This window comes from Zonotrichia albicollis, chromosome 22, assembly GCF_047830755.1.
Source record: "Zonotrichia albicollis isolate bZonAlb1 chromosome 22, bZonAlb1.hap1, whole genome shotgun sequence".
Classification (NCBI taxonomy): Eukaryota; Metazoa; Chordata; class Aves; order Passeriformes; family Passerellidae; genus Zonotrichia; species Zonotrichia albicollis.
Window position 1 is genome coordinate 1,096,643 of NC_133840.1, and position 8,498 is coordinate 1,105,140.

Genomic DNA, 8,498 nt, shown 5'->3' on the forward strand with positions numbered 1-8,498 from the left:
GGGGCAGGGAGCAGCTCCACATCCCTGCAGGATGCTGCTGGGAGCTCACCCAGCACGGCTGCTTGGGGATGGGCTCTGGGGGTCCCCAGGGACCATCCTGGCCTGGCAGAGCCAGTGCCCCAAATATTTACATTTCTTTACACATCATATATCTCAGCTCTAAGCACTGGCAGGGACACAGCGTTGGAGGCTGAAGCTCCTGTATAAAATAAATCCTGGCTGCCTCAGCCTGCACAGGTAACACTTGTCACCTTCCAGGTACTTCAGAGAAAACCCATTTTACCAAAGCTGTGTGAATTCACGGCAGAACAGATGCCTGAGGAGCCGTTTTTGTCCTGGCCATACATCAACTCCCATTTTACTGGGAATATAATTTAGCAGGGAACACATGAGACCCCCTCTCCTGTGGGGGCTGTCCTGGGAACACCTCAGCATTGCAGCCCCCTGCATCCTCCCTCGGGCTGGATGGGGCAGGCTGTGGCTGCAGTGTTTGCAGACACTTTGGGGTTTTTTGGGTAAAAATCCTACTTTACCTCAATTAACTGTCGCTCTCCGTGTCCTGTGCACCTTCTCCCCACGCAGAGTCTCTCTGGATGTCCGGGCAAGACAGGGCGAAGTTTCTGAAGGGGCCCACGGTTGGGTGATCTCATCAGACTTTGAGCACTACATCATCATCACCATCACCATCATCATCATCACCGCCAACGCAAACTGGAGGTGGCACTCGAAGGACTTGGGTGGTTTAAAATCTCTCTCATCATCTCATGAATCTGCTGTACTATAAAAACAACAGCTTTTAAAAGTATGTATATAAAACCCATTTCTTGTTGGTTTTATTTTCTCGGTGGGTTCCCCCCCCCCTCTTTTTAAGCCTCTCCAAACCCACATCTTTTCGTAGCCTTTTGGACATAGTCTCGTAGCCACGTAGTCGCAATTCTTTGTGTATGTAGCGAGAGCCTAACCATAGTGTAACTGTTATATTAAAGGGTTTCTTTTGCTTTTTCTTTCCCACCTCCCCTCCTCCTCCTCCTCCTCCTCCTCCTCCCTTCTGTTTTCCGTAGTTGTTGTTGCTTAAAGGATGCTGAGATGGTGACAGGAGCCTGGGCAGCGGCGGGCAGGGCACGGGGAGGGGGGAGCAGCAGGTTCTCTGGCCCTTCTTTTCCTTTGTGGCGTCTTGGTTACTCTAATTCTCTCTATTTTCGGCAATAAGGCGAGGGCGACAAACTTTTTGCGCGTCCTTTTTCTATATAAGTGCTTTTTTTTGTTGAAAGAGGTGATATAAGGTTTTTTGAAATTGTGAATTCTGAAAAAAAAAAAAAGAGAAAAAATAATAAAAGTGCTGTAAATACAATTCCATTAACTACATAGAAACTATTAAGAAAGAGAAATACAAACCTATTTTTGTGACGGAGTCAGCCTAAGGCAGTTTCTCTATGGAAATGGAGGAGAGAAGAGAAGGGAGGTGTGGCTGTGGTGCTGTGGGACCCTCCCAGCCCACCCAGCTCACACCAGCAGCTTGCTCTCACACGTGCACAGCCTGCAAAGGAACAGTCTCGAGGGATTTTTATTTTAATTTAAAACCTGCTTTTCCCAAAACTGATCAAGAAGCTACGATTTTTCCTACTTAGCGCATTTACGGTTCAAAGCACACCTTTGTTTTGGTTTTTTATTTTGGATTTTGGTTTTTTTGTTTTAGACATTGTTTTAAACTAGATCAACTTGCTGTCCAGTCATTTCAGCTGCTCTGGGCACCCCGTGTGGGCCGAGCAGCGTCCAGCTTGCATGGTTTCCTTTATTATCCATCACTTTCTGTAATGTCAAATTAGAAAGCAACTTTGGTTGGTTTTGATTTTTTTTTTTCTTTTTTTTTTTTTTTTTTTTGGGAATACCTCAGTGCTACAAGTTTCACCCTAGAAGCAACGGAAGATTTTAATTTATTGTAGTTGTAAACAGAATTTAAAAGAAATAAAGTATAAAACATCATTGCACTGTGACTGGTAGGGGAAAAACTGACAGTTTCCTATTTGCACATGTTTAATATTTGGCTGTTATATATATGGTCCTCTGTTGGGGGAGGAAACTTATGAAGGATATTTTTTAATTTAATTTTTTTAATATTGGTAAATAGGCCTGCAACAGCAAACTAGAAGTACAACATGGTAGGTGGCATTAAGAACATACTGTAGTGTGGATATATTTCTTCTTTTTTTAACGTAATATTGACAAGTTTTATTAATATTTTTTTAAATTGTTACGTTTATAAATTTGGTACTTTAGGTACAGCCAGTATAAGACACTGAATGCGACATTTGTTAAAAAGAGCTGCTGCACTCCTATTTTTGTAAATTTTACTAACAAGTAGACTAATGTAGACATTCAATAGACAAGGTAGAGCAAGGCATCTTTAACAAAACAAGGCACCATACTGCTAACCGAAAGGAGAAACCTTGTTTTTCTTGTTTTTAAAAAAAAAATCATGCTTTTTATGTAATATTTTAGGTTTTTTTCTTATTTCAGAACAACCAGGTTTAAGCAAAATGCTGGACGCTTTTTAAATATTGAGACTTGATCAAGTAATAAAAGAAATAAAACCGAATTCTTTAAAAAATAAAAAGGTAAAAAAAAAAATACTATGAACCAAATTCCCTGCGATTCAGTGTGCCGTCAGGGAATTTTTTATTGCTATTTTGTCAATGTTGATGATGTACTGTACTACCAGTTGGTTTTCCTCTCCATTCCCTGTCACCTCATAGAATATTCTTTGTTGATCATTGTTGTATGTTAATAGTGTATAAAATGGCTTATCTTGTAAGAGTGCTGTCCTGATGGTAGTGTAGTGAATTTTTCCCCCCCTCTTTCTCTCTTCCTCTTCTAGTACATATTGGTAGGTGTATCGTAATTAAGGTTAAAAATTTAGATGTAGTTATTCAGATTTAGGACCAGTAAGGATAGAACTTTCTCTTATTTAAGAAAAAAAATGCTAATAATTTTGGGAAGGTTTTCCTTTTTTGTTTTTTTCTTCTCTTTTTTCTTTCTGTGCTTTTTTTTCTCTTGTTTATTATTTTTCTTTTGTTGATCTGATGCGGTTTCAACTAACCAAAGGTCTCACAATGTTAAAAATGCTGGCAAACTCTTAAGGCATTTGTAGATCCCCACCCATGACTTTGGAAAGGGGATGTGCCATACTACCTTAAATGCTAATGCTAGATATGCAAAACTGGATTTTTTTAATTTATTTTTTAAAAGAGGGAGGCACGGTATATTAAAACGATTTTACTAAGAGAAAAAAAAAAACATATTTTTTTAAGAATGCTCAGAAGAAATTGCTAATCTGTGTGAATATGTTTTAGATGTTTATATACCTTTTGAGAAGTCCCAGTGGCCCATAGCACAAATGTCGTGGAATCCAAGATGTTTTGATGTGGCTACCTAGACTAAGGTTCACGTTAGTCCCCCACTCATCTAGAAATCAATTTTGAAGGATTATTTTTTTTTTTCCTTTTCCTTCGTTCGTTTGGGGGTTTTTTGTAAATTTTTCAGCACAAAGGTTCAGCTGCACCTTTGTTTTACTCAAGCCCAGGAGGGAGCGAAGGATGGTGGAGCCGTGGGCTGGGTTGGGTTGGAAGGACCCTGAGCCCGTCCAGTGCCACCCCTGCCATGGCAGGGTCACCTCTGCTGTCCCCAGTGTCCAGCCTGGCCTGGGAGCTGCAGGGACAGAGCCAGGACACCTCCTGAGGGACAGAGCCCTGCAGATCTGCCCTGGGGTGGCCAACAGGAGCCATCTCCACACCTGGGTGACCCACAGGGGCCACGTCCCCAGCGCCAGGGACAGCCCCAGGAGCCACAAGTGCTTGGGACCCTCCCCTCGAATAACCCGAGTCCTCCTTGGGATCGGCTTGGTTAAGGCAAAGCCTGACCTGTCCTTTGGGGTTTTTATTTTTTCTTACACTTCATAAATGTTCATTTTGAGTTGAATTTGTAGCTTGGACTTTAAGGTAGCATGGCTCTCTTTGCTGTAAGTTGATTTTCTTTTTTCCATTGTACAGCAGCGTCTGCTGGTGAATGTCACACATCTTGCTAGGCTTAGTTAAATCATTGGGTAATTGTGGGTGATAACGACCTGAAAGGTGTTGGGATTTCTTTTCTTCCCTGCTTTCATCTGTAGTGTGAATGAGGGCTAGCGACTTCAGCCACACGTCCCTTCCTGTTTCGTTTCTGCCATTCACTCAATGCAACATAATCAATAATAAAGCAATATAGTTTACTACATTTTTACTGAAGGCCAGCCATGGTTCTGTATGATATTGCATATGAAACTGTTTACAAAAACAAAAAAAAGAAAAAAAAAAAAGAAAAACAACACTAACTCATAGCTGTCTTTTACGCTATGGCGATGTCTCTTGGGTGGAATCTTCTGAATTCTTTTTTTTAGTGGTTTGGTTTGTTTTTTTCAAAGCGACATAGTTGAGAGAGAGGGAGAAAAGTGGGGTTAGTGTTAGAAGAGACAGGGAGAAGTGAGGTTAGTGTCAGAAGAGCCAGGATGCCTCGCAGACACACGGGCACAGACACTGTAGAGTTTCCTACGTACAGAATCCAGCCGGCCCCGCGCGAACACTACGTGAGGAGATTCTGTAAGCTAAGCAATACTTTAATACTGTAATAAAATTACCAAAAAAACCACAATAATAATAATAATAATAATTAATAATAATAATAATAATTTTTAAAAAGGAAAAAAAAAATACCTTAGTCTGAGAAAGCAAATCCTCGTGGTGGGTTGTCGGCCCCCCCCAGCAGTCCGACCGTGTTGTGTGGAGAGCTCGGTGTCCGAGCAGGGCCCGGTGGCCAGAGGGGTCCCCCTGTCCCAGCAGGGCCCCCCCAGCCCAGCAGGGCCCCCCAGCCCCGGGCTCCTCTGTCCCGTGTCCTCGTAGGTAGCACCCCCGTCATTCTCTGTCGTACGAGGTCTGAACTCCCATCAGTACTAGGATGCAAGTGAGCATTTCAGGTGGTCATAAATGTACCTAAATAAACTATGGCACAGTGGCAGGCCTAGCCCTTCCTTTTATACTTTAGTATGAACTGATGAGAACTTTGGTAGTGACTTTTTTTTTATATATATACATATATATATGTATCTATATATATCAAGCATCTTTCAGGTCTCTGTGTATGGCTTTCTGAAGCCCTGTTGTAAAATACTATGTGGATGGGGGTCTCTCACATCACAGATGTGGAAAGTATAATTTTATATTTGTATTTTCAAATAAATAAGTTTGTGAAAGGTTTCCATCCTCTACTGTGGTCCAGAAATCAATGTGTTTGTCTGACGAAAAAATACAATAAACTGTTTTGAACAGATCCATGGAGTCCATTTCATTGGGGGGGGTGGGGGAATATTTATTTCTGGGGGGGTGAGATCAGCCCCATCACCCCAAAAATCATCACCTTGTTGTGGCCATCCTGCACATCCCTGCCCTGTCCCTGTGCCCCAAGGCTGCTCCCTCATCCTTTGGCACCATCAGCAGTACTGATCCTCTTTGCAGGAGGGGCAGTGGGTCCTGCTGGGTAAACCCCAGTCCCCCACACCCTTGCTGCGTATTTCCCTCACTGGGGTGACCCCCTCTCCCAGCTCAGTGCCACCAGAGGGTTTCCCTTTGGCACCTGGCCTGGGCAGAGCCAGCTCCCCCTCTGCTCCTGCCGGCTGTGAACGCTCATCTCTCATCAGTGCTCATTGCAGGATCTCACAGGGTCCTTTCCGGGAGAGCAGGCTGTGGGATGGGGATGGGGCAGGGATGGAGGGATGATCCATCCCCTCCATCCCCTCCGTGGTCCGGGGGGCTCAGCCTGTGAAGGTCAGCGCGGCAAGATGCAGGACGGGCTCTCTGCAAAGCAGTCAACACATCAAGCCCTTAATGGGATTGATGATTAGTGGAGCACCGAGGGGAAAATTAGATTAGAAAAACAAATGAAAATAATTTCGGAAGTCGTGTTTGTTCGGGGTGGAAGGAGCTTCCACTGCGAGGGCTGCAGGAAACGATTTGACTGCAATCCAGAAGAAAAGGAGCGCGGGTCTGGAGTACATTAGTGTGGTGGGAGGCCGGGAATAGCAGCCACTTAACCCTGTCATTCAGCAAACATTAGTGAATTATGAGTGTATTATATGTGGGTGATGTGTTCTGTGCAGAGCCCGCGGGCCCGCTGGAGCAGCGCTGAAATGGGAGCGGGGGTCGGTGTCAGAATGTAAATTTTTATACCAGCTCTGGAACAAAAATAAGATTTTGTGTTCGCCTCCCAGCTACTGAAATCAAATTGCTGCCGAAATCAGAGTTGTAAAATAAGCAAGAATTTCCCTTCCCTGTCAAATTAGTGCCCCGATAAAGAAAACAAGGGAGATAAATGTGATTTACTTCCTCTCCCTCCTGTCATAAACATTTATGGCCGAGCTGTAAGGATGAGCTGCAAGAGGCAGCTGGGGCCACTGGGGTTGTGCAGTGTCACCCCCGTGGGGTCTTTGGGCACTGAAGGTGGGCTCCTGCACCCTGTGCCACATCCCAGCCTGTGCCCCCACATCCCACCCTGTGCCCCCACATCCCAGCCTGTGCCCCCACATCCCACCCTGTGCCCCCAGCCCTGCCGTACCCCAAACCACAGCTGGCTGTCCCAAAATCTCACAGTAAATCCCAGATTTATTAACTTGGAGGGCTCGAGCACCCTCTGCTCTTGGGCAGAGCCGTGCATCCCCCATCACGCATCTCGAGGCTGCAGCAGAACCCAAGGCAGCATTTATTAATTATGAGCTTAAGCGCTCCCTTTCACGGCTATTTACGAGGGCCGCCTCATTATTAATACAGAATAATAAAACAGAGGGGTTTAAAACTCATTTGTTCCACTGGGTACCAGTCCCTGTGGTGGCACGAGCCCCGATGCCACCCAGCCTGAGAGCACCAAAACCCTGCTGGTGATGGAACCCATCCCAAAAAACCCTCCCCTCTTTGCTATCCTGCATTAAATTATTTCAGATACCGTCAGAAATGAGCAATTCCAGCAGCTCCCCGAGTCGAGGGCTGCAGTTTTCAGCCGGTCACGAGGTGGTGGCAGCGCCTGGGTAAGGAGAGACACTTGTAATTCATTAGCGCTTTGCAAAGGGCAGCGGTACTTGACTCTGTTTGTGCATTAGCAGAGGCTCATTCCTGCTCTTTACCTCCACGGCAACGGCTGCGCTGGCACGGAGCAGCTCCCGGGGGCCGGGCTGGCAAACACAGCCAGCAGAGAACCTGCAATGGGGCTGGAAACAACCCTGAAACCCACCCAGTGCCACCCCAGCCATGGCAGGGACACCTTCATCTGCAGTGGGGCTGGAAATAACCCTGAAACCCACCCAGTGCCACCCCTGCCATGGCAGGGACACCTTCATCTGCAGTGGGGCTGGAAATAACCCTGAAACCCACCCAGTGCCACCCCTGCCATGGCAGGGACACCTTCCACTGTCCCAGGCTGCTCCAAACTAATCCAACCTGGCCTTGGGCACTGCCAGCTTCTCTGGAACCTGTGCCAGGGCCTCACCACCCTCTCAGGGAAGAATTTCTTCCCCATATCCAAACTGAATCTGCCTTCCTTCAGCTTGAAGCCATTCATTCCCCTTGGAGTGGCACAGGCCCTGGAGCGGGGTAGAGGAGCCCATGCACTGCTCCTGCTCGCTAATAATTACTGATTAGGAGCTGGTTACAAAGGCAGGGAGGGCTGAAATGTGCATTAATCAGTGACCCCGCCTTGTGCCAGCCATGGGGAGATGGGAACGGGCACAGAATGAGCCCTGGCAGTGTCCCCATGGCCTGGTGACACCCAGCAGGGACCTGTCACCTCCTGCAGGTACAGAGCACGGGCTCTGATGTGACATTAGCATCAGCAGGAGAAAGTTCCTGCTTTTGCCTTTTCTAAGCCCACAATGCAGTTTGGCCACCAATAAAACTGCTCAGGATTCGTACAGGGCTTTACCTCTTCAAAGCAGCAGCTTGTTCCTCTCAGCCCCTTTCATGCAGACATCCAAAGTGCTTCCTATCCTTTCACTGCCTTTTGATGGGTGGGGAATTCCTCTTTTTTGATAGTGAAAAAGTGAGCCAGGCTGGGCTGTGGGTTCTGAAGGCTCCTGAGTGGAGACAGAGCCCAGGCCAGGTCCCATCCCTGTCCCTGTCCCCATCCCTGTCCTGCTTTGCCCCCGCACAGGAGTTACCCAGCACAGCACAGCCCGCATATCCCGCATATCCCACACATCACATCCCGCACATCCCGCACAAACAGAGCCCCGCACATCCCTCACATCCTGCACAAACAGAGCCCCGCACATCCCTCACATCCTGCACAAACAGAGCCCCGCACATCCCTCACACCCCACACATCCCGCACAATGCAGAGCCCCGCACATCCCGCACATCCTGCACAGAGTCCCGCACATCCTGCACATCCCGCACATCCCGCACAATGCAGAGCCCCGCACATCC

At 46.7% G+C, this 8,498-nt stretch overlaps 1 protein-coding gene across 12 annotated transcripts in view; it reads left to right on the plus strand.

The window, feature by feature from the left end:
* MSI2 (musashi RNA binding protein 2) overlaps positions 1-4,360 on the plus strand; it is a 197,997-nt gene extending 193,637 nt beyond the window's left edge. For all 12 annotated transcript variants that reach the window (XR_012583510.1, XR_012583511.1, XR_012583512.1 and 9 more), the window contains one exon: positions 583-4,360. Coding sequence is in view for 1 of the 12 variants with exons in the window: in XM_074557071.1 (XP_074413172.1) it covers positions 583-624 (42 nt within the window). In the remaining 11 variants the exon portion in view is untranslated. The remainder of the gene's footprint in view (positions 1-582) is intronic.
* The last annotated feature ends 4,138 nt before the right edge of the window (positions 4,361-8,498 follow it).